General features: G+C 45.0%; 2 protein-coding genes across 8 annotated transcripts; one reads left to right on the forward strand and one right to left on the reverse strand.

Annotated features, from left to right (window-relative positions):
* Positions 1–310: 310 nt before the first annotated feature.
* Positions 311–21220, reverse strand: ACOX1 (acyl-CoA oxidase 1). 5 transcript variants are annotated; one of them, XM_030505768.1, is made up of 15 exons: positions 21195–21211; positions 21030–21163; positions 19729–19888; positions 10821–10981; positions 8960–9067; positions 8326–8445; positions 7108–7223; positions 6731–6900; positions 6252–6414; positions 5355–5545; positions 4943–5122; positions 4222–4324; positions 3990–4133; positions 3015–3221; positions 311–2014 (listed from the first exon to the last, which is right to left on the reverse strand). In XM_030505768.1, the coding sequence occupies exons 2-15, from the start codon at positions 21139–21141 to the stop codon at positions 1964–1966; spliced, it is 1986 nt and encodes a 661-aa protein (XP_030361628.1). In that variant the 5' UTR covers positions 21142–21163; positions 21195–21211; the 3' UTR covers positions 311–1963. The 5 variants fall into 5 exon arrangements, with proteins under 5 accessions (XP_030361628.1, XP_030361627.1, XP_030361629.1 ...); XM_030505767.1 differs by having other exon boundaries at positions 21030–21220; XM_030505769.1 differs by lacking the exon at positions 10821–10981 and adding an exon at positions 13724–13884 and having other exon boundaries at positions 21030–21216.
* TEN1 (TEN1 subunit of CST complex) lies at positions 20533–25761 on the forward strand. 3 transcript variants are annotated; one of them, XM_030505784.1, is made up of 4 exons: positions 20533–20552; positions 23188–23284; positions 23407–23564; positions 24858–25761. In XM_030505784.1, the coding sequence occupies exons 2-4, from the start codon at positions 23199–23201 to the stop codon at positions 24995–24997; spliced, it is 384 nt and encodes a 127-aa protein (XP_030361644.1). In that variant the 5' UTR covers positions 20533–20552; positions 23188–23198; the 3' UTR covers positions 24998–25761. The 3 variants fall into 3 exon arrangements, with proteins under 3 accessions (XP_030361644.1, XP_030361642.1, XP_030361643.1); XM_030505782.1 differs by lacking the exon at positions 20533–20552 and adding an exon at positions 21249–21306; XM_030505783.1 differs by lacking the exon at positions 20533–20552 and adding an exon at positions 21326–21350 and having other exon boundaries at positions 23186–23284.
* Positions 25762–25784: the final 23 nt, after the last annotated feature.

Raw genomic sequence — 25784 nt, forward strand, 5'->3', positions numbered from 1 at the left:
TCGACAGTCAAAGGACCGCCGCGTGACAGCTCAACCGCTGCTATTGGCCCGTGCGACCGCCGGTTAAGGGCACAAGACACGCGGGCGGGCACCCGGGCATCCCCGCGAACAGCGGCAAGATGAACCAAGCGGACAATGCCCTGCGCCGCAGCAGGGCAGCACAGCATTAACCCACACATCCCTATCCAGAAACACAGCGGAAACAATAAATCGACTGCTTCTGTGAATTAAAGCTGCTCCTGCCCAACACCACCGTCACACCTCTGCTACTTTAGATGAGATGCTGAAGGCAATGCACAAAATAGAGGCATTTTGTCTGAAAACAGTTTGGTCATTTATTAAATCTGTACATAGTTAGCCAGTACTCTTCTCATCAGTGTATTTTCAACTTGCTCCTCCATCACTCCTCCCCCGGTCTGTCACCTAAACAGAAGGGAAAGCCCCTTTGCCTCCTTGGGTATCCATTCAACCTGAAAGACTCCGCAGCCAAAAGGCAAGTTGAATCATTTTATTGAAACATCTCTTTCTGTTCACCTACTGCAGGTGGAGGCAAGCATTGTGTCTGATCATTGTTAGTGCCAGGAAAAAATCATCCCTAAAACTGATCCAAAATGAGAGACTAACAGATACCAAAGCTGTCAGAGCACCAGCTCCTCACAACTGCAGGATTTAGGTCTACACTAAAAGCTTTTTACCATTTGAAGATCAAAGATGCTCTTCTCTGCATGAAGAGAGGTTTTATTGTTACTGGGCAGAGTTATTGGTGTTGAAGAAAAGCAATGAGTTTGCTTAGTGGCAGTTGCACTGATGTCCCAGGGCATCAGGAGGTTCTGCCACAAGCTCAATCTTTGTCCCGTTAAATCCAGGCAGCGCTGCCCAAATCCCAAGTCAATATAAAACTAAAATTAAGCAAATCAGAGAAAGCTCCTTGGAAATGCACAGGTAGGGAAAAATTCTGGACACTTGGGATTGTCGATTTCTTCGACATTTTAAAGAATGTCTTTAAAAACCAGAAGGACCTCCCAGAACAATCTGAAGAACCAAGGACCTTGGACAGCTGAGTTCTGCTCTCAGATACTGGCTTCATCATTCCAGGTCAAATCTGCAGTTTCTACCACTCCATGTGGTTTTTCACACCAAATCTCCATTGAGTAACATTTGTAAAGTGCTTTGAGATAGTGCCATGAAAATACTAAGTTAAAAGAAGGGCAGAACATCTCTTATCACCACCTAGCTGATTACTACTACTACATGGGGTTTTTTTTCCCTCAGAGCAGCATCACTACATTCTCCTTTGACCTCACACTAAGAGTCTGGTGCCAGTGTTGGAGAAGGCACACAGCAAAAGGAGTTGCTGCAGGGCAGTGAAAGGATGCACTGGAAAACATGAAGATGTTTTCTGGAAGGATGAATGAAGCAGAGCTCCAGAGAAGGATGGCTATTTGCTTCCCAGCTACATCAGGAAAGTAGTGCCCCATGCAGATTGATGTGCACAAAGCTATGCAGGAGGCTTTAGAAAGCATAAATATTTTCCAAACAAGGAGAGAGGTGGTGCTGATCTTAAACATAAAATCAAAATCAAGACATTGATGCTTTCTGGGGGGAGGACATAACTGCTCTTTAGAAGCCATGGCCTGAGGGCTGTTAACTACCTAGTAGTAAAATCCTGCTACCTTTCCAGTTGACAGTAGCTGGTCTCAAGTTAGCAGCTTCACAAAAGCAATCCTTGTGTGAATAGATAAAGCTTTCCCAGATTTCAAAAAGGTTAATCGTAACATTAGAATTGCACTTTAAAAACAGGCATCGATCCCTATGCACTCTCCCCAAACACCTCCTCAACTTAGAAAAGTGGGAAGAAAGGTACAATTATTCACTGTCCTACAGCTACCATGATTTGAGAGGTTTGATTTAGGTGCCTGAAGGAAGGACACAGTTTTCAGCTCAGGAAAAAACCCAGGAGGTTTCACAGCTTGGCTTGCATCGGCTTCAGGTGTTTGTGGAAAGACTCATGAACCTGTGAGAGAAGACAGTGGTTACAACAAGGTCAGGCCTCGCCTCATCTTCAAACCATTTTAGCTCTTCTCATCTTGCAGTGGGTTTTTACACTAAGGAAATCTGAATCAGAGGCACTCTGGAGATTTAAGATCAGCCAGCTAACTCCTATATTTGAGTGTCTATGTGACAAAAAGCACGAGAATATAAAGCCCCCCCCCCCCCCAAAAAACAGCCTCCCCACTACCTTTCTTGTAAGAAAAGAATGCAAGGTATCTCACATCCGTGCAGACAATTTGGCATTTTAATTAAAATAAAACTAGAAGAAGCCTCCTGGTGGCACTAATGAAGCTCCTAAGTCCCACTGACTTCATGAATTCAATAAAATGGAGTGAGTTCTGCTGGGATTCAACTACAGCTGTACTCTCTGGTAGCCCATCATAGGAGATAGCTGTCCAAATCAAATAAAGGCATTAAAGGCCATTGAGACAGGATTTAGAGTTCTGATTTGGCTGATGGAAGAGGGACACTGCCTCTTCTTAGCTCAGTTTATTTTATTTTCTCAGATGTAGATATGCAACACCTGCCACTCAAGTACTACACAGGAGCAATTCATTTTTTCCTCCAGTCTCTACTACTGCCTGAAGGTAGATTTCCCAGGCAGTGGGTAGGACTTTCACAGCTCCAGTCACTAAGCAGAATTAACAGCAAGTGATAACTGCTTTTAAATTCCATGAGATGACTCCATTGTTTCTCTATGGAGCATATGATTTCCTCCCTCAACTGAGAAACTCTGAAGTATCCCACAGGGATGCATGCGAGGTACACATACGAGAGGAACTACGTATGCTGAAAGCAGATGAGCAGAAGCAGGTTGCTCGTTTTGGTCTATTACCACCAGTGACTTTTCTCCTCCCTTCATAAGTTAATTTTGATCCAATGGTCTCAGCAGATAACAACCCTAAACTGAGTTATTTCTCTAAGCACACATGGCCCGAGATGAAGAAATAAGGTTTCTTTACCTCTGTTTTGTTCAGTGGGGATTTCTTTGCCCACTCAAACATGTTCTCGTAGACATTGCCATCGTAGCGGCCAAGCACTGATCCTAGGTGAATGTCATGAAAGTCAAAGGAGTCCACCAGGGCCACAGCATTGGGACGAATCACAGCCAAGAGCTCTTTCACACGCTGCTTCACTTGAGTAATTTGGGCATCAGTCAAGATACCCGCCTTGGGGGGTAAAAAACAGGGATTAGCAGAAGAGAATCCAAGCCACAGGAACCTTCCCCTCCCCTATGTTCTAACACAGGTCAGCCTTTCCCCCATCCCCCAAATGCAGCAGTTCATAGAACAGTGGATTTTGGTGTTTTTTCCTAAGTACTAAGTAATCAAATTTGCCATTGTGCACAAGCAAAAGGAGCTGCCTAGCATAACCCACCACACTGCCCAGCTATTTAACCTTGGGTGGGAGACTCATTCTTTAGAGTGCTTGAACATTAACTTTAGTAGCAAGTGTCCTGAAGAATGTGCATAAGTGTACATTAAATTCATCCTGGTTTCAGGGAACCAAAAGCAGCAAAGAGGAAAATGGGAAGACAAAATATACTCTGCCTGCCTGAAGACAAATAAAACACTGCTGCACAAATACATTCTCAAACTGAGAGAATGAAGAGAAGTAATGCCTGACAATATAAACCCATTCACTGAAGTCTAACATGCATCTCCTTTACTGACTCCTTGGTTTTGAACATACAGCACTTGGTCACCAACTGGAAAACATTCAAGCTAACCTAGATTGATTTATCATCCAACTCCGCTTCTGTAGTGGATCACCATCAAAACTTGACAAGAGCCTTCCATCAGACCTGCAGTGTTAATGGCCTTCTGGAAGTCAACAGAACTTGCACCTAAGCACTCGTGCAGCTCTGCATTTAAAGCATCTTTGCAAACAATGAGTCTGGCTCTAAAAGATTTAAAGTGTTGGAGGAAGACACCAACCTGCAGGAAGTCGCCTGTGTTCTTGCTGATCCCATAGAGCGCATACAAGAGACACAGCTCAGTCAGGACAGCACGGACAGCTGCGTTACTGATCTCAGCCAGCTTTGCTGTGAAAAGCTTCACTATCACATAGTGACAGTGTGCCTACAAGAAACAAAAAGGAAGGTGAATCAGGTTCATGAGGAGGTGAGAAGTTCTTCTAGTGCTTTCCTTTATCAGGCACATCACTCACCTCAGATGCTTGCACAAGATCAACAGAAGTTTTATTCCAGGCATCCTCCTTGCTCCTTCTGTGCAGTTCAGCTTCCAAATTCTTTGCTGCAGCTTCTACAAACCTGTTTCATAAAAGGAAGAAAACCAGATTACACAGTAACAGTACAGTAACAGGATTACATACACTGAATTCACATGAATTTCAGTCTAACGCATTAGAACTACTCTGAGATCATGTGCCACAACTGAATACACTGGAGTGAAAAGCTGTGGCTGTAAATCATCCATCATCACTTCTGCAGCTAGAACACAGCTACAGAGGGTAAGATGACATTGGACAGCATATTTGTGGTGCTTGAATACCTACTCACGTGTAGGCATCTGTTCTACTCTCACACTTCCTTCACAACAGGCTTTAGTATCAGGATTGTTTCTCTCCAGATAGATCTCTGAGCAGTTTGAACAATGTATTTGCACACTCAAATATACTTTACGTGCAAATAAGAGATATTTCAAAATGGAACAGAGAACAGAGATGCTAAGGAGCCTCTTTAACCCCAAAGCACTTGACACTGACCCTAATCTGGTAAAGCGTGTCACTACCTGACAGCAACACAGGGAGCAAAGCTTTGCAAACCATACCTGGAGAACCCGACATCGACAGGGCAGCACATCACCATGCCCTCCCAAGACACACAGTTGGACTGGTGCTTGGCTCAGCCTGGGAAGGGTGAACTCACCAGGCAGCACGTGCTTTGTAGGCCTCTACCAAGCTGACTGGATCATTGAGCCGCACAGTCACAGTCCTGGCAGCCACATGCTGTGGCTGGATACGTTGCCTGGAGAGATCATTAAGGTAGGACACCATGCCAGTAACCCGCTGCCCAGAACTAACTTGGGTGTAGCTTTTGACAAGAAATCTGGAAATAGAGACAACAAACAGCAACTCTTACACAGGAGTTGTTTGAATCAAGTCAGCTTACCTAGGCTCAGACTAGCAAGGAATAACTGCAGGCTTATTTTCTGTCAAAAATAGGGCAAGGGACAGAAAGAGAAGATATGAGTTTCATGGTAATATGGGATACTCTTCTGCTCATCACTTCAAAGATCATAATGCCAAGGCAAGAATGTCTCTGGACAGAGTTACCATACCTAGCTGTCTGCAGCATCATGACCGTGTTTTCTCCCTCGTAGGTGCAGGATGGGGTGAACGTGACATAGATGTCAGGAATGCCGCTGCAGCGAGAGTAGCCGTGCCCACCACACGCCATCCGACATTCCTCAATACCAGCATTGGCAGCCCAGGAAGTGAACGCCTTCAGCCCTGCTGTCAGTGCATGGAGCTGATGGACAAGAGCAAAGCCAGTTTAGATAGTTTTATTCTCCAGTTTTAGCTTGCCCACATGCCCAGTACTGTGGCTTCCAGAAAAAGTAGAGTCAACACCATCCTTCCACTGTCCCACAGGCTCCGGTTTATCTTGTAAGAACTCTTCCCTAAGGAACAGTTTATGAAAACCTTTGTACATGTAAAGACTTCTTTTGAGTAGCCCATCCTTTCTGTCTCTACACACTGTATGTGCAAAACTCTATTCAATTGCGTGTTGTCACATTAGGTTCTCAGACAGAATCCCTAACTGAAAACTATCATTATACAACCCTAACCCCTCACTATAGTACTGATACCTTTTATTCAACACCCTAGTCACCTGGAAGGACAACCAAGGAGCTACAGCACAAGTGTAAGACCAGTCTTAACTTTGCTTCCAAGCAATATGCCATCATTCCTGGAAAGTCACCTTTTAAAGAATATATTCACAGTAGCTTTCTCACTGTGCATTAATTCGTATTTTTTTTATAAAAGGCTGCTAAATGAATAGTGCAAGTAAAGAAGTCACAAGCACATACTGGGCTTAGGATCTCCAAATCTAAAGCAGTACAATTCATCTCAGGAGTGAAAGCCAAAAAGGCTTGAGGCCTTTTTTTCCATGCTATAAAGAAACATCAGGTAAAAATCAGAAACGAGCCCTCTGATTGCAGAGGACACAGTACCTCTGGCAGCTCACTCAGATCCCCTTCGTTGATGTCTCCACTAATACGACGATAGGTGTCTTTTATGTAGGCTCCCACAAAATGAAAAGCATATGCTGTTGCCAGGAGAGGAAAGAGTTTGTATTGTTGGGTCTGATAATCCAAGATCTGGGGTTCGGGCTCCCTAGAGCAAAATACAGATGAGTTAGTATGCCAGCGGCTAACAAACTGCTGCAGAAGTCCTATTCAACTCTCGATAGGTTCTCCACTTGAGTACAAGCTGCAGCCATATCAAGCCAGACTATTTAAGACCATATAGTAAAGCCTCTGGCAGGGGGAAGACATTTGGCAGTCAAGAATGAAAGATCACTCACTTCCCAGGATGAAACAGACTTTTGAAACTACCAAGTGCTAAAGCAAACATCAGCCACAGTCCTTCCTTCCAGTACTTGAGGATTTTCCCTCAGCACTTAAGGCCACTCTTATTTCACTGCACTCACCCTGGTTTTAATTCAGACTGGTGTCTCACTGCGCTGTAGCGGATGGCAATGGTACAAGCCCGAGACAGGGAGCGAGCAGAATCGCCTACAATGAGTGACCGGATGAACACCATGGTCCCATAGGTTAGCTTGTCACTGAGTGGCTTCACATAGGTGCCATCTGGTTCAACCTATCAAAAAAAAAAACAACACACCAAAAAACACCACAGCCTGTTGGTTTTTAAAGTGTCCTCCCTTTTACATTTCATATGTCAAGCTCTAAACTCACCAAGTAGCACTTAGAAACAACCTACAATCTTTTTGGTACATGATTCAATCACACAAGAGCATCTGAAGTGTCCATTTCTAACAGCATATGCTGGAATGCACTGGTTTACCTGGGCATACTTCATCAGCATGTTTTCCCGAGGAATTCTGAAGTTGTCCATTTTCAGGTAGCCATTATCCATTTCATCATAACCAAACTTTGGCCCGATGTCACCCACTGTAATACCTGCCACAGACAAAGCTGTGTTAGGAAATGGGAACTAAACACCACACGAGAGGTTCGAGCCTTCTCCAGTAAAGAGACTTTGGTTTTCTAGCCAGTCCTAGCATTGTTAGGAGTCACTGCTAACAAGGACATTCATCTCTTTGTTGGGAAAGCAGTGTCCCAATTTTGGCTGGGATAGAGTTAATTTTCTAGTAGCTGGTGCAGTGCTGTGTTTTGGATTCAGGATGAGAACACCACTGATAACACACTGAAGTTCTAGCTGTTGCTGAACAGTGATTACACCAAGTCAAGGACTTGTCAGCTCCTAACACTGCCCTGCCAGCAAGCAGGCTGGGGGTGCACGACAAGCCAGGAGGGGACACAGCCAGGACAGGTGACCTTGACTGGCCAAAGGGAGATTCCATATCATATGGGGTCACACTGAACAATAAAACTGAAGGGAGCTGGCCAGGGGTGGTGGCTGCTGCTCAGGGACTGGCTGGGATCAGCCAGCAGGTGGTGAGAAACTGCATTGTGCATCACTTGCTTTCTATATTTTTTTCTCATTATTATTCGTGTTATTTTCCCCTTCCTTTTCTGTCCTATTAAACTGTCTTTATCTCAATCTACAAATGTTACCTTTTTCCAGTTCTCTGCCCCATCCCACTGGAGGGGGAGGGAATGGCTGTGTGGTGTTTAGCTGCCTGCCACGTTGAAGCACAACTGGACATCGAAACATGGGGATCTTCATATGTGCAGTCCTACTATCCACTCACTGGGGCAGCTACCTCTGAAGATCATCCGCAGCTCACCTCTAGCTAGATGATGATGAAAGTTACTCTTTCCCTTTCAGAAAGCAGGACATGCTCCCTCACAGAATGCAAAGCTGGGAAACACTGGGATCAAATCCAAACTAACCTTCCCATTGAAGGCCTGACATAAGACGTGACTCAGTGGTAGTTCAGTCATAAGAAAGACTCCTTCAAGCCTTGTGACCTCCAACTACTCACTGAAAGCAGCTACTGAAAGAAGCCACATATATTAAGAAGACACACACAGCTGTATACAGCTGAAGAGGAACAGATCTATCATATTCCACATATATTCCTTAACATTGTTTTACCTGGCAAAGGTTCGTGGGTGCCCAGCTGCCGTATGGGAACAATGAAGGCATGCAGGCCTTTGCACTGGCCCTGGGTGTAGAGCTGAGCCAGGACGATGGCATGGTTCGATGTCTTTCCAACTGCAAAAGGAGTGGGAGTCAGAAGGAAAAAAACAAACATAATTCCATACATAGAGTGTCTTTCTTTAAAGCAGGATCTGAGATTACCTTAAGCACATCGTGCATTAGAGAGCTGGATTTACAACACTGGTTATCATCCGAATTCTACAGCTAGACAATGTTGCTGAAGTCAGTGAAAGCTGCACAATATGATTCTCTTGACTATACAATACCAAGGCCTTGGCAAACCTGTCAGTGAAGCTGAAGGAAGTCTAAACTCTGACACAATGAGTCAAAAATTACGCCAAATCCATGGAGTATGAATGATTCTGAGAAACAATTCAGAGCATGAAGACAATGCAAAGTTTTAGTAGGCTCTGCCAAGTCTGTTACTTGTTGTGCAAGAGGAACTGCCTTTCACCCAACTCTTTGGATTGTCTTTCAACCACCATCCTGTAGATAGAACACACAGGACATCACCTCCCTAAGCTTTGCCATACATGTTCCAGATTTAGGCACACAGTGATGCACTTACGTCCACCTGGCCACCACTTAATGGAGGTCACAGTGGGGCTGTTGAGGATGAATTCCTGGGTAGCAGGGTCATAAGTAGCTGTAGTTTCTAGACCCCGAAGATGAGTTCCTGAAAATAAGCAAAACACGATGTTTTGGCAGAAAGTCAGTCACAACAGAGACAAGGACAGAACTGGACAAAGGAAAGTTGAACTCCAGTAGTAATGTACAAATTTGAAGTTTTGTTTTAGGCTACATAAAGGACTAAGTATCAACCAATTCACGAAGAACAAGTGAGAGTCAGACCATATTCTGGGACCTGAAGCCAATTCTCAGAAAACATGTTCTTGTTGGTTTGGGGCTTTTTTTTCCTCCAGCGGTCTAAGACTAGTTTTCTAAGCACCTCCAAACAGACACCTTTTTTCTCTCACACTCCAGAAGCTCAGTTCAAAAGGTCCACAAAAACATGCTCACCTGGATGTCACTAGAACTGCAATTTGATTAAATGGCAAAACAAAAATCACCTACATTTGAGCCACAAGATGAAAGAATTAGGACCCATCATCTCTTTATTCACTCATCAGGCTACATTCTCCTCACTTGATGGAGCAGTTTCTCCCAAACGAGATCATCCATAGCTCCAATAGAGCAAGTATAGCATGAATATGCTAGGATACTGATGCAGGAAGACGAAGAGACTGCAAAAAGATGAAGGTAACCATTCCAGAAAAGGTCTTTGTCTTCTGCTCCCAACTCCTTACACTTCACACACACCTGCCTCAGCAGTGGCATTGTCCCTACACATGTAAATTCAAAATCACTGGGCCTACTTGCTTGAACTAGAGAGCTGTCAATGCTCCTGAGTCTGGACTGATAGTGCCAGTGACTCTACACGAAAGCTTCAACATGAAAAAGGATATCACCTTGATGCACGCACGTTTCCAAAGCATGGAGTTCACAGTAGACTTCCACAGGCAGCTTAACACAGACTTACTTTGCTGGTAAAGGATCTTCAAACCTCACTAAGTTGCTGGAGATTCTCCACAGGCTTGCAGTTAATTTGTGCTTCGTTCAGTCTCTACATGTCACTTCAGCACAAAGATGAATCCTGCTCATTTTTAGAAAATGATTCTCATCTGCAACTCTCAGATGTCAAAAATCAAGGTCCCCAAAGTATAATACCATCCCTTTGAAACTTGGATTAAAAGTGTTGCAATCACAATACTGCTGGAGTTATCAAAATCCATTTCAAGCTTGAAAGTAAAGGAAAAGCAACAGATAACAAAGTCTACTTGAGACAGACAAGTAAAAACAACATTTTGTGGTCCAATTAAAAAGAACACATGGGAGTGAACTAAAGAACTGGGAGAATAAAGCTCCCCACAAAACACGAGCTTTGGAACCAAGTCATCCATGTGTTCTCTGATTCAAGGTCAGTCCCAAGGTGACAAGCAACTCAATATCTTTCTTTTTAGCATCTCTTTCAGTACCTTAAAGCTCTGTGCTTTTGTCTTCACACCAAACATTAAGCAGAGTAAAGCAGAAATCACACTGGAAAGAATGGTAAGTGTAGAAATTAAGAGATGTCATCAAACTGACATCACCACAGCCACATGTAACAGTCCATACTGGTTTGAATGGCACAACAGCATTCAGTATGCTCATCTATAGAGCTACAGACACCAAACTCTCCCATAGGAGAAAAAAAAGACAAGCAGCATGTGGCACAATGATCCATTAAAAATTCCAGCAGTCCACTTTTCCCTACAGCCCCAGCTGCTCATGTGAAGACTGGGGGGGAAACACACACCATTTTTCCCAGGCAGGGGACTCCTTTGAACACAAACCATTCTTAGAAAGAGCATTTAGTGAATGTACTGTACCATGGCCCATTTCAGTCTGGGCATAAGTGCCAATGATCTCCAGGTTCCAGGCAGGCATGAAGAAGCGATCCTGCTGCTCTGGGGTTGCCTGGGTGAGAAGGGTGGGGAGGAACATGCCCAGATGAAGGTCCAGAGGCTCAGGCCGTCCACGATGAACAAAGCTGTGAAGAAGTGCCATGGGATGGGAGTGTGAAGGGAATGTTATGGGAAGGAAGCAAGCATGAGGATTATGGTGGAGGTTCAGGAAGAGACAAAAAGAGAAAAAATAAAGATTCAGGTGTAAATCAGAATTCAGCAAATGGATTACAGAAACCAGAGCACTGTCCTTTCTCAGGCTGAATAACTTATCCTTACTCTGAAATAAACATACTGCAGTGCATTTCCTGCTAATGCTACATAAAATGCATTTGCAGCATTCCTGTATTTTTGATGCACCACACTACATAGATATAAAGAAAGATATGAAGTCCACTTTTTCCTCCTGCTAGAATCAGGTAGAAGTCCCAGTTTATCCAGCTGAGTGAGCCAGGTTTCAACTGAACTTGCTTTTCTCATCTTAAAAAGGCAAGTCCTAGCTGTCTATACTATCTACCTTCACCTTTTTATTAAAGCTCAGTTGCAACTAGAGTACATTCAATTCCAACTCAACTCCTTCAACTTTAGCTATGTTTAAAAGCTCTCTTAAAAGGACAGTGCTCTGCACGTTTAAGTCAAAGTTGTGAACACAAACAATTTGGCAAGAAAACCAACATTTTTCAACCAGCACAGTCTCTCCAATTAAACATGTTTCATTAGAGCTACTCTTCCTCCAAACTCTGTCAAACACCATTATTAGTAAGTGGTCTATTAAGGTTTTTTGATATAAAGAATTAAATGTGTGTTAAACCTTTAAATATTGATAGGTTTGAGTATTAAAAGAGCAGGGATATAGATGGAGGATCAGTACCTTTTGTACAGAGGTTGTCCATCTGGTTCATTTATGTATGAAATAATTAAATAGGTCTAACAGGAATATATAGATTTAAATGAGAGGTGCATTATGGGAAGAGCATGATCCAAGCTTAGCTCAGACTCAGTTGACATTCTTAGCAAAGCAGGAAGAACACACCCTCATGTTACCTCTAAACATATATTAACAGGAACTAGCTCTATCTCTACAGCTTCCTAAGAACTGTAGTTTTTTTTCTTTGATATCTGAGGCACCTACAAATAAATTCAACTATCTAATAAACCCAGTAGCAATGTTTCCTAAGCTTTCTGACTGAACAGCGACCAAGCTCAACAGGGGGCTAATGGCTTATCAGGAATACCAGAGTTCAGTACTGGTGAGAAGCACACAGCTGACAGTCAACGACTGAAAGAAAATCCTATTTACTAGCAACAGTTATGACCCAGGTAGAAACAGTACAGTAGTGTCACTGCTCCTTTTGGTTTCCTTTACAGCCCTGTGCTATTTGTGCTTTTTCTTTCTTTTATTTTTTCCAAGAGACTAATTCACTATGGATTAAAATCAACTCACTAAGGTTAAAAATCAACTCACTAAGATAAAACTGAGTAACCCACCAAGGCTGCGATTCAACTCCATAATCCAGAGGTCTGTTTCCACATCACCAGTTTCTAACTATCAGGATTAAATTAAGGAGAGCTCAGTGACAATTGCTGCAGCAACTTTACTGATGAAACAGTTCAGATACTCAACATTCACCACAGGAATACCAAACAGTTGCATTTGAATTATTCAGCACGGAGAGACTTTACCACACTATCACCATATCAGCCCTATTAAGTGTCAAACTACTAATTTTACCATCAAACAACATGAGAACTATGAACTATAAGCAAACCAGACCATCACCAGGCAAGGAAGTGCAATGATCTAATGTGAAATAGAGAGTAAAACAAATCACTTTGGCATGGATGTGTGTCTGATTTAAAGAAGTTGGTGTGAAAAAGCAAAGAAGGTCAACAGGATTTTATTGGTGCCACCCAGGTGTGGCCTCAGCTTCTGGTGCTAAGCCAGGTTTGCTCACTCCATCTCTCCCAAGCAGAACAGACTGAGGATTCCCTCTGTTGCATCTTTTACAACCATTCCAGCTACCACGAGTAGCTGTAAGTGAACAGCAATTGGCATCACCAGCTAACTTCTGCAGTTGTCCACACTTGTACATATCCTGCTTTCCAAGTTTAGATGCCAGCACAAGCACTGGAGTCTTTGCTTTGTTAAACTACTCTTGCTCATATTTAACAGCCATAATTCCAGGTTCAGGGCTAAAAGGCTGTTTTCTGATCCATTAAATGTTCTTCTTGTTGAAGAATGAGTCGTTTTCAACAATAGTAGGAATCAGACGTTTTTCTTCTTTGAAACCAAGATCTTTCCAGGAAGTTGTACAGCTGCAATCAAGTAGGATCTGGAAGAAAAGTGCTTGGGGCGAAGCATTCCTTACTCTCAAAAACAAAACTGCACAATCTCACCATGCTGCATTGCATCTGAAGGTGTACTTCTGACCTGTTTAAGCAAGGCAGTCATGCACTAAGAATCAAGATACACGGGCCCCAAATTCAGGCAAAAATCAAAACCACAGTACTGTTGACTGACATGTTCCAACCAGTTCAAGTGAAATTCAGACTCCCACGGCTTAGAACCACCTCCTCACCTTAAAGCAAAAGTAAACAACTACAAAGTCAGTGATCGGCTAAGAGATGCATTCTGGAAAAGACCAAAATTAACTCTGTCAATTGTTAGGATGTGAAATGAAGCAGCTGTCTGGCTATAGGGCAGGAAACATCCACAGTTAACCAACCCCTTTCACCTTCCCCCTTTTAGCTTTACCTAGAGAGCACCATCCATTTCCAAGCTGGAGTTACAGAACAGAGGTTACCCATTGATCCCTGCAGGAACTAACCATGTCCCATTTCGGTTTGGGCGTAGGTGCCAATTATCTTGACTCCATGGACCAGGGGCAGCCATTTCTCCTTCTGAGCATCAGTCGTTTGGGTCTCTAAGGTTTTTTGAAACATGCTGAAGTGGAGACCGAAAGGTTCAGGAAAATTGCCCAAGCATGTTCTACAGGAGAGAAATAGAGGGATCTGGAGCTCAGTCTTACTGTGATCCTGAAAGGCTTTTTGCAACCCTAGAATAAGATAATAATTTCTTTACCTATTTCAACATCTTTTTTTGTCCAACAAGCAGCCTCCAAATCTGGAGGCATCAAAGAATGGTTTGGGTTGGAAAGGACGTTAAGATCATGCAGTTCCAAGCCCCTGCTATGGGCAGGGACACCTCACACTAGACCATGTCACCCAAGGCTCTGTTCGACCTGGCCTTGAACACTGCCAGAGACGGGGCAGCCACAGCTTCTCTGGGCACCCTGTGCCAGCGCCTCAGCACCCTCACAGGGAAGAACTTCTGCCTTAGATCTAACCTGAACTTCCCCTGTTTAAGTTTAAACCCTTGTCCTATCACTACAGTCCCTGACGAAGAGTCGCTCCCCAGCATCCTTGTAGGCCCCCTTCAGAAGCAATGCTGATGGGAAAATAAATGTTTCTTTCAGACATTTTCTTCACCCATGAATCCTCCTATTACTATGTAACTGGAAAAAAAAAAAGAAAAAATTCTTCTACAAAGATTCAAGGGGAACTCTGAGGACATGAAAATCAAGTTATCTTCTCCCCCACCTCTTAGGCTTGGTGAGAATAAATCCCACTGCTGCTGGTACCCTAAAACTAGGCTATTATTAGCTACAAGCACTATGTATTGAAAAGGAAAATCTTGGGTGACCAAGTGCTTTTCAGAAGAGCTCTGTGTTCCATGTAGCTGCTTCTGTCAGATAAGGAACTCACCTTCAATCAAAATTACTGTTACAGGCTAGTGCTGGAAGGGATGGAAGGAAGTCAGACATTTTAGGTGTGCATCATCAAAACAGAAGTTATTTCATGAGAGAAATGTAGTAATTTAGTTGCCACAACAGCAGGCGAAGTACACTCCTAATTACAACAAGTTCCATAACACTAACATGCTAGAAAGTTTCACTGTGTACAATCTGTGTAGTACATGACAGCATCTTCCCGTCAACATTCTGCAGTCTGAACAGCTTTTCCACCTTCAATCTACTGTGCACGAACTTGTTCCATCCTAACTCTAAGCTGGAGGAGGAGAAAAATAAGTGCTCTGCAGGAATAGATCTCCCCACTTACTCGAGATACATCCTTCCATCCCAAAGTACTAACACCTGCCCAGGGAGCACATTTAAGAGCTTGTTGCCAACACAGATCCACATTACATAGCAGATACTATGCATAGTTTGTCAAATTACAGCAGCATTTGTGATTGGCATTTTACACCAGGACTGGAATAAGTGCTTGGGAGCAGAGTACATGCTAATTCAAAACCACATCCCTTACACAAGCTGTGAAGCTCAGCCTTAGGGTAAGAGAAAGCAGGACAAAGCTTCTTCAATCACCACTGAATTGCACACTGAAGATGCTTGTTTTAAATGGAACAGTTTTTAAATAGACAAGACTGACAAAGAGATGGACTTTTCCAGGAGCAAAACTAATCATGTAATCTAAAGCTGGCACTCAATGTATGAACTGTGCTTCAAGCTGGTGTCTAGAGTGTTTGCAACCAAAGCAGTTTCCTTACCAAAAAATATTCTGTTGCCTACAGCAGCACATGGTTACAAAGCCAAACTTAGGGTGACCAAGGCCTTAAAAATGCTACAAGGACAGCGAGACAGAGTATTTTTCAGCATTTCTGTGGTTTCCTACATAGGTTAGTCTCAGACCCATATAGCAAGAAGAGCACCCTTCACTTCCTCACTGCTTACAGCACAATTACTGTACATCTACTCCTTGGGCCCAGAAAGGACAAACCTACAGGGGTAAACCAAGTGCTGACTATGAAATACGCTCTTTCAGGGCAGCTTGGGAAGAACTTGAGCAGTTCTTTGCATGTTTTCAGAAGCCATCGAAAGAACTTGTGAAAAAGGTGCAGCACATGCTTTGCTGTCAGAAAAAGCAGGTCAGACACTGCTGCTTTGAAGGTAATGCTCCAGAAAAATCTTCTTGGAGGTCCCACCAGCAACTGTCACTGCCTACCACTAAAGTTTAATCACAAGTTCCAGATGTTTCATGCTTAACTAGCACCTTTTCTCATAGCAGTAAAAATGACATTTTCGGAGCGAACACTTCAACATCCCTGGGTCAGAAGGTCATGCTATTTCACTTGCTAAACACACAGCATTAAGAGCTTCTTGCATTAACAAGGCTTAAAGCAGAACTGAAAGCTAATATACAGCTGAAAATTCTCATCTCTGCATACTCCACACGGAATGTTTAGGATTTTCTTAACATGCCTTTTAACAATTTGAATGAGAGAGAATCCCATTTTCCTCGTGACTGAAGGCAAAGAGAAGAGGTATTTGCTGTGAAGGTAGGAACAATATGTTTTCTTTCCTTCTTTCTCCTCTCTCAAACACGCCTTCCCCTGCCAATTTCTACATTCCCACTACTTACACAGCTTGTTCTCCAAAAGCTGCATTGTGCAACTGTTCTAGGACTTTGCTATATCAGGACTGGATGTGGCACGAGCCATTTGATCAATGAGCAATGGCCCTGTCAGTCTGAAGTCAGACTTGCCATGACAATCAGCAAGTCAAGAGGAGGGCTGCAGCTCCAAACCCACTTATGGGAGAAGGATGTGAAGTAATACACTACTTTGGCAATAACAGATCTTTCTAGATTTCACTGCAGCCAACACCACCCACATAGTAAAAGGCAGTTGTATTTGACAGATGAGTTTGATAGTGTATCTATCAGTGAACAGAGTACAACAGAAGCAAAGTCTATGTTTTCAGAGACTCCAAAGCTAAATGAACAATTGCAAAGATTCTCAGGCTGCAGAACTAGGTCACAGAATGAGGCCATTTACTTTAAAGCACAATCTGGAAGCAAACTTTTCTAGCTTTTTGTGGTTCTTGAGGTAACCGTCTCAAAGAAGAGCACGAAGGGCTTCAGAGTTAACAGATGTTATGGTAATAAACCCCTTTTCTAGCTGTATCAAAAAGTCAGACTCATCCAACTCCAAACTAATTCAGCAGTGGTTAATAGGGCCCTACTATGCTTTTGCTGGTTTGATTTGCTGAAAACTACTCCAAGTCCTAACTTCAGATTCAAAATGAGTAGTACAAATTCTCACAGGGAAAGTGCACATTCATGCAATGCTTATGAACACAGGAATCATCTGTTGACTTGCAGCTCTTGGATCTTCTCTTCTTCTCTGACCCAGTTTCTCCCAACTATTTTTCTCTTCTTCATTTACTCCTTTTCCTCAGAGAAGGTTATTTAAACTTGAAGGTGAATTAAAACTGACCAGATTGCTCTCTTCAGAGTTGTGTAGCACGCAACAATTCCCATTTTCCATGCTGACTTACACTTTGGTGCAGTCAGACTCTGAAAAAAAATCTCAACTATTGGCACTTTAAGGCTGCTGGCCTTCAAAAGCTGTAGCCACAGCAGCAACTGCAGTGTTGACACATGTTAATACGCAAAGAACTAGCTGAGAAGCAATAAGAATGACTTCTCATCGTATTTGATAGATCCTCTTATGTTTTGGAGTGCAAAGCCCTTTGGAAACAGGAAGAAGGAGCTTTCAGTTGGACATGTCACAGCAGCAACAACTGTTTATCTCCAGGACAGCTGAAGGGAGAAGCATTTCTCCTCTCCTTATATCTTATAAATTAAGCTATAAACTCAGTTAGTCACACACAAAGCTCCCTGGGGATGCTCTGGCAGTATGGATAAGCCACAGGAAAGCAACTAGCTCAAAATTCCCAAGTTGCATATGTGAATAAATCTGTCCCTGCAGTCTGGGGATAATCCAAGGCATGGGGAATTGGTGGCAAAATATCTTAAGCTTCCATATGTAAAAATCTGATGGCCAATCAGAATAAATACAACTTGACATCTGAATCAAGGACTTCCATCTATTTCATTAACTTTATCCAAGGCATGTCCATGTCACACCATTATACCCATTCAATTTTCCAGTTTGGAAAAACAAAAACCCAAACACAGTTTCTCCACATCAGCTTTTACACAAAGTCCCTTACAAAAAAGTCCCAAATAAAGTTTTGCAAGTTGGGTGGAGTTCACTAAATTTAAAGTTTGCCACTCAGCAGGTGAGAAAGTGGGGACATATTAAAATGGAAATGAAATCAAAGGATGGAAAAATAATCTTTTCATTTCTTCCCTTTCTTAAGCAACACTAAGCCAACAGCCTCCCTTGCAAACATTAGGTGTTATAGTAAGGAAATCAAGAATACAAACAGAATACAGCTTTTAGAGCAAACATACTCCACTTGCAGGTAAGAAGTGTATGTGCTGCTCTTCATTCTTTGTGTTATTACAGAATGACACTGGAAAAATGCAGTCTACACTAATGCAATTATCTCTTGAAATCCTCAATGTCCACAATTAGAATTGACTCTGAAAGAAGTAATCCTTCCTCACGGTTTCAGTTGATTTTGGATCATGAGCTCTGACTAGTCACACCTAACTATTCATATCACATAACATTTGGATGCAATTTTTGGTACCTATATGAAAGACTAAGCTTTCATCCATTTAATGTTAAGAATTGCTGACTCCTAAATAAGTTTATGGAAGGACAAAACTAGACTCTAACATTTGACTACTTCAGAAAGTCCTGTCTTCATAAAGTATTGTCAGTAATGCTACCAGAAGACAGCACCGATACTGCAAGCTTTGTTGAAGTCTGCCAGCTGGCACACTGGACAGGCTGCTCTGAGTTTTCTCCATAAAAATAACTAAAAAACTTCCCTATCACCTCCAATAATCCTCATGTAGGAAAAATTAATGATTAACTTCTGCCACGCAGTACCTGAATAATCCAAGGCAGTCACTGAACTTCCTTCTTGTTGTCACTGTCCACCAGTGCCAATTTTCAAATAACATTTCCATTACTGCCATGAGAGCTTTCGTGAAGCAGGTCAGTGTAGATCAATTTTTTTGAAATTCAAACTTCAGCAGACAAATTTGATTCCAACTCACTACTCCCAATATTCATGCCCTGAGGTTAACAACAGTCAGAGGGGGCTTGTGATGCTACCACTGCATTATTTCATGTGCAATGCTCATTTAATGTGCCCGAGGATATCTTAATGGTATTATGTCCAGATGTGTCTAGAGCTGTGCAATCTCCCTCTGTTAAGCAGTTTGTCTGATTATATGAGAATGAGTTTAATGGAACCAAGGGGAGAAATATGTCAAAGTCAGGAACTAAGTTCCCTGCAAGCTGCAAGCAGTGAAACTCAGATGATAGGGACAGTTTTATAAACTTAATCCAAGGGTAATACTATCAGACAAAGGTCAGATACAACAAAACGCCTCTAGGTGAAAGGGAACCACTACAGCACCAGGAGCTTGAAGGAGGCAGATAGGAGAGACAGTTATAAACAAGAATATATAAGCTATCCTGGCATATTTTCAAGTATGTCTGTAACGCAATTTTATTAGGTCTAAGTGCAAAGTGAAGTAATCAGCTTCAAGAGATTTCATTAGAAGCTGCAGCCTCATCAGATCTGTCCAGATTCAAAATATTTCAGTATAATTGTTATTTCTTTTGGGAAAGAAAAGAAGATCAGACTACGAGTCCTATTTTTTACTTTCTGCACCATATATAATAAACAGGATGTGATTAATGGTGCATTTCTACTCAAAGATCTAAGATAACACAATATTCAGGGTTTCAGCTGCAATGTACTGAAGCCAAACCTTCAGGAGGCTTTTGTACAGGTCTTGAACTTCCTTTGGACAGCAAACATAGCAAAAAAGCCCAACTCTAACACCCCTGGTGATGATCCAAGCAGCAAACTCCACAGCGAGCTACCTTTTAAACCAGTAGATCTCCTCTGGGTCTGCAATTCCATATTCTCTTAACTTCATCACCATCAAAGAGCTCTTCCTGATGGCTTGCTCATAGCGTTGGCTGCGGGACAGGAAGTTCAAATCCTCATGCTGGAAGTCAGGGTCATTAATAACTAAGGCCTCTGGGGACAGAAGAGAAGAGGAAAACAAACTCAGCGTCCACAAACTTCAACAGGCAGCAGGTGAGAAATGATTCAGCATTTTACCTGCTGGACCTCAGGGTACAGATAGCAGAACATTCAAAACAAAAGCTAATGCAATTAGAAAGATGTCAGAGCTCTTGGAGAAAGGGACTCTAGCAACAGGGCATTCTCCCATTCCATACATAAGCCACATCTTAAGTTCAGCGCACGCTTGGCAGGAGGTTAATTCACTGATAAGGCCCTCAGTTTACCTGCAGGCCCCTCAATAACCATCTCAAAGCCTCAAATAGCCACCCTTACTGCCAGAAAAGCTGCCTCATGAACTTTGATCTTTGCAAAAGGACACAGCTATTACTCCAACTATGCCAACTAGAAACCAAGGTACCCAGAAGCCACTGGCTTCCCATGTCCCCTTTGGCACACAAGTTACACAACCCTCTGGGAGTCTCACCCCAGTGCGGGCTGGGAAGAGCACGTCGGTATTCTTTCATTAATCTCACATATCATGGGAATGGCGGGTGACAATCACATTGTATTTGTACTGTTGGGCACGAGTGTACTAGAAAGAAAAAAGGGAGAGGGCCCAAGAGATATGCCCATGGGAAGTTGACTCTGACCCTCTGGAGGAAGGGAAAACCGAGAGGTAGGACATTGCTCTATCAGGGCCACCCCAAATCGTTTTTGCGAAGACGAGAAGACAGGCATCAGGGACATAACACTGCTCCTGCCTAACCCATCAGACAAAAATCCCTCCCCTCAGGTGGCGCCCTTCACCTGCAAACCCTCTCCTCACAGCTTCCCCTTTCCCGGGGTCTCCCCTCAGGCTCCTACCCAGGCTTTCCCTGCCCTGCAGCCGGCCTCCCCGCTACCCCCTCCCCGGGTCTTCCTCTCCCCACATCCTCCTCCCTCCTCACCCCCACTCTTTCCCCGGGTTTCCCTCCCCACAGAAGCCCCCGTCCCGGCCTCCCTCTCTCCCCGCAGCCTCTCCACTCCCCACACCCCCGATTCCCTCTCCTAAAACCTCCTTCTCCCCTCACAGCCCTCCCCGAGCTGTCTCCCCCCCGCCACAGGCCGCCCTCCCCTCAGCGGGAAGGGGTCACCGGGCCGGTGCCTCCCTCACCGAGCTCCTTGCGGCGGCGGGTGCGGTCGGCGCCGCCATCCAGGATGTGCGTGAGGAGCTCGGGCTGGAAGGTGGCGGCGGCGCGTTCCCTCCGCAGGTCCGCGTTCATCATCGTAGCGGCAGCGGCTCCACTCGGCCTCAACCCCGGCACCCTCCCGCCCGCTGCGGCCTCCGCTCCGCCGGCCGCGCCCCCGCCTGACGTCACGCACGGCCATGTGACCTTCCTCTCCCGCGGGAAGAGGCGGTGCGAGCAGCGAGCAGCGGGCGACGGGAGCGGGTCAGTATTGGATCGTTAAACCGCGCTTTAAACGTGCCCGAGCGCGGGCTGCAGGCGGGGAGGGCGCGCGGGATATGGCGCTTTAAACCCTGCACACAAGGTGCTGCACCTCGGGGTGGGTAGGTAGGTAGGTAGGTAGGTAGGTAGGTAGGTAGGTAGGTAGGTAGGTAGGTAGGTAGGTAGGTAGGTAGGTAGGTAGGTAGGTAGGTAGGTAGGTAGGTAGTGACTTGTGCGCAAAGCGCTGTGCTGAACGGACGTGCAGCGGGCTGGGCGTGCATGAAATTGGGGATTACACAGAATCAGCTAGGTTGGAAAAGAGCTTTCAGATCAATTGCATAGCACATTGAGACTGCACGTAACGTCCTGCACCTGCAGCCGGGCGTTTTGTAGTTCATTATATAAGTAGTTCATTAAGTGCCCGTGCTGTGCTTGGTCATGCATTAAGTACTGCATTAGGTGTATATATATCTGCATGTAGCATGCTTCGCTTGGGGCCAAGTGTGTATTAAATGCGCATGCAACATCCTGCAATTGAGATTGCATGTGCATTAAATAGTACATTGAATAGGCATGTAGGTTGGGCATGTGTTAAAAAGAGCATTAAATGCACATCGAGCATCCTACATTCCTGGCTGATCCCACTGTGCTGCACAGCTTGAGCAATGCAGGACAGCCTTTGCCCTGTTTGGCAGGTGCGGAATTGAACCTACTTTTTAAATCTGGGTTAGGCGAGGTAGAGGTGAAGGGAGCTGCAGAGTGCATGGAGGAGATCCACCTCCATCACTGCTGGTTGGGACTCTGTCAGAGGGGTTTCATGGCCTTGCACAGGGACACGGGGCAAGCAGACCCGGTGCCCAGGGGTGTGCTGGGGTGGGGTGAGCAGGATCACCCTGGTCTCGGTGGCTTCCCACAGCGGGGATGGCAGTCGGGCATTTTGCAAGGTTGCAACCCCTGACCAATGCGTGGGGTGAGCAAGCATTAAAGCCACAGGGTTACAGCTCAGTGTGTCCCTGCTGCTGCATAATCAGTATTGGGGATCCTCAAAGCTGTTGGGGTGGCCCCCCCTTGTCTGAATTGCAGGATGCCTGGGCCATTGTGCAGCTCTTGGGAGTCCCCCCCCAGCAGGGCAAAAACCAGGGAGAGAAACAGTAATTGGAGCATGGAAACATGTCAAACACAGGCCCCCTGCAAGGGAGATCAGAGGAAAAATGATGCCAAAAGAAACCACTTTGGGGCCCAGCAACAGCCTAGCTGTGGCACTGGCTGGCCTGCATGTGCCAACCCTGCTCCATGCTGGAGCTCACAGGAGATCCCACCTGAGTCTTGGCTTGGGGTGAATCATTCTAACTCGTCGCTGCCTTCTAAACCCTCCTAGACTCCTGATGAAGCTGGGTGGGCTTGTATGCAAGTAGTTGTTCTGCAGCTGCAGGATCAGACACTGCCAGAATTTCTTATCCTGCAGCATAAGAACAGCCTTGGGATCCTAATCTTGCTGCATGGTACCCCATCACCCCAGCAGCTGGGTCTGTTCCTGCATCTCAGTCCCTCACACTCTCTGAACTTCCCAATCACCATTTTTCCCACTTCCTTAACCTTTCCCAACCCATCTATAGCCTACAGGAGACCTGGAGGCTCTGGTGGGCTGCCTATTGCTGCTCATGCTGGACTGTGGTGGGGGAAGGTAGCCTTTCTTCATGCCAGGATGCTGGGGGCTTGGCATGTGCACTGAGCTGCCAGCAGGACTCAGCAGGGAAGCTATGAAGCTCCTGTAGTCCCCTGGGTGGGGGGTCCTGGTCAAAGACAAAGTTTTGGGGCAGTGTCACCTAGTATCTAGGTCAGGTACTGGGGTGGCATGAACTAAGATCTTTCACTTTACTGCAGGCCCGACAGAGATGCTGCCAAGTGCTGGTGTCTATTACTTTCCATGGGAGATCAACAGCTCAGTCCCAGAGGGGGAGGCACTGAGGACGTTTGGCAGGTGAGGAGGGTACACTGCTCTCCTTGCAAGCCAGGCTTTTCCTTCACTGGCTGATCCCCTTCCATTTGTTTGTAGTTGTTGTATCTCTGCACTACTGAGCTTCCCAAATCAATCATTCCCAGGTTAAGCTGCTATGACCTGGCCCGGTCTGAAGCTGTTCTCACCGCTCAGCACAGCTCAGCTCAGTACCAGGTTTGTGTCGACACCAAGTTCGTGGAGCCATTCCAAGCCCAGCTGGGATCTCGCTATATGGTCCTGGGAGAGGCTGAACACAGGGAAGGTAAATGCTTCAGGCACCAGAGCCCTTTGCTGTTCACTGTTCAACAGCTTCTTCATGGCTCCCTGTGTGCACGGTGAGACACGCTGTCACTGACATTGGTGTTGGCCAAGGCAGGCCTCTGGTCACACGAGCATGCGATTCAGGGCAGGAGCATCCTGTCTCTCTCCATTGACCATGAGAAGAGCCACCACCACTATTTTGGTAAAAATCCGATGCTCTGGCACAGATTTTGTTAGAAAAAAGAAGCACCTCAGCAGCATTGCTGGGTTGGTGAAACCTGTGCTGGAGCCTTTGGCATCATTGCCAGCCACCATGTCATCTTCGCTCCAAACGTGGCTGATTGCACCAATACCTCACGGTGAGCTGGCTGGGTTGGTCTTTGCCATCCTTGAAAGGCTCTAATTATATCCCTGCCCTCAGACACGGGGCATGAGGAATGCAGTAAGCTCTGTTGTGTAACAGGGCACCCTGTTGCGTCCTCTCCTGGGGCACCCTGAGTGTTACTCCAGCTGCACGGTGCTTTGCCTGGGGACTTGATGTGGGCTGGGCCATGCAGTTGGGAAGCAAATCCCAAGTGTTGTCTTGGCCACACCTGGCAACAAGCGTTCGCATTTGTGCCATCGAAACCCTCGGTGGCATGTGGAAAGCCACACTGCACATGGCATTGAGTGAGTAACCCGCTAAGCCCCTGCTGCGGAATTCCTTTAGAAAGACATACTACTTTGGTCATCACAGCTTAGGAGTGAGTTGTCCCCATTTTGCAGGGGTGAAAGGGGAGCAGGCTGAAATGGTGGCTGTGTCACCAAGGTTTGGCCTCCTTTGTGCATCTCACCATTTGAGTGCTACCAACGAACTGTCAGTTATAGTCAACATTGAGCCTGTTCTAAGCCCAGCTTTGTTCTGTCCTCTTCTTGTCTGCATGGAGGCATTCAGAAATGAGCTCAGACCCATCCCTGGTGCTTTTCAGACAGGGAAATCCAAACTTCATCCAGCCACGAAGTAAACAGATGCTGCATGGTAGGCATTGGCATGTCCTAGGCTCAGTGCTCCTCAGTGCAAGGAGAGCATGGTGTCAGCATTTTGTAGCCGACGGGGCAGAAGGAAAGCATGTCACTAAATTAACCTGCTCCTGGGCCTGCTGCTCATGTTGGTGGCTGGTCCAGTCTCCTGCGAGTTCTCAGGCTATGATTATTTGGCCAGCTGGAAATATATGCTGCCTGAGGGAACCTCTCTGTTGCCTCCGAGCTGCTCCATCTGGTTTTCTTTATACAGAAACTTCCTGTGTATTCCCAGGTGAGGGTCCCGTGGTAAAGGCGCGAATATTCACCTGTGTGGAAGGGATGAACGTGCCCTTGCTGGAACAAGCCATACAGGAGCAGAGGAAATACTTCAGCGAGAGGCAGGAGCAGAAGATGGGAAAGAGCACGTCCTGACAGCAGCTCTGAGACCAGCCATGCACTGGTCCTTGGACTGCCATTTGCAACAGCTATGTTAAAAGTAAATTTAGAAGGTGGGTTTGCAACATACTGGGGTTTGCTGCAGTAAATAGCAAAGTCAAGTCACTATGAGGGATACACTTCAAGACTGTGTGAGTCAGCATGTGCCTGTGGGTTGTCCGTTCATGCAGGTGTCATCACTGAAAATAACCTCTGGGAAGCAGGTTTGTTTGTTTAAAAGGGCGGTTAAGGAGAGGGAGCACTTGGGTTATACTGGTCCTTTTGTAATGCAAGGCTTGGAGATGTCAGAAACAGGAGAAGTCTCTGAACCTGGAGTTAAGCAGCTCACTCCCAAAGCGCAGTGGCTTACGGGCTGTTGGCAGATAGAGGTGAAGGTCATTAGCACAAAGTTCATGAGCCCTGCGTGGCCACAGGTTCATGACTCCCTGTGTTTGGTTACCGTGACTCAGCTTCCACGCAGGAGCGTTCCTAGCAAAACACTCACAGATCTGGGCTGACCAACAAAGAAACAAGAAAAACAAAGAGTTACTATTTCCAGCAGCACTGCCTCTTCTGGTTTTCAGGAGCTGGTGTACATGGAGTGGGGGGGAGCGATTTTAACTCTAAGAAACATATTTGCAGTGCCCTGAGAATCACAACCTGACTTTCTTCCTTGACACAACTAAGTTTAGGAGACCTTAAATCACTTTTTTGAAGCTTTTGATTGATGTATTCCTAAATAAAGATGAAAAGAGAAGGCAGCCTGTCTTTTATTGATTAAAAC

The sequence above is a fragment of the Strigops habroptila genome, chromosome 14, assembly GCF_004027225.2.
Source record: "Strigops habroptila isolate Jane chromosome 14, bStrHab1.2.pri, whole genome shotgun sequence".
NCBI classification, from domain to species: Eukaryota; Metazoa; Chordata; class Aves; order Psittaciformes; family Psittacidae; genus Strigops; species Strigops habroptila.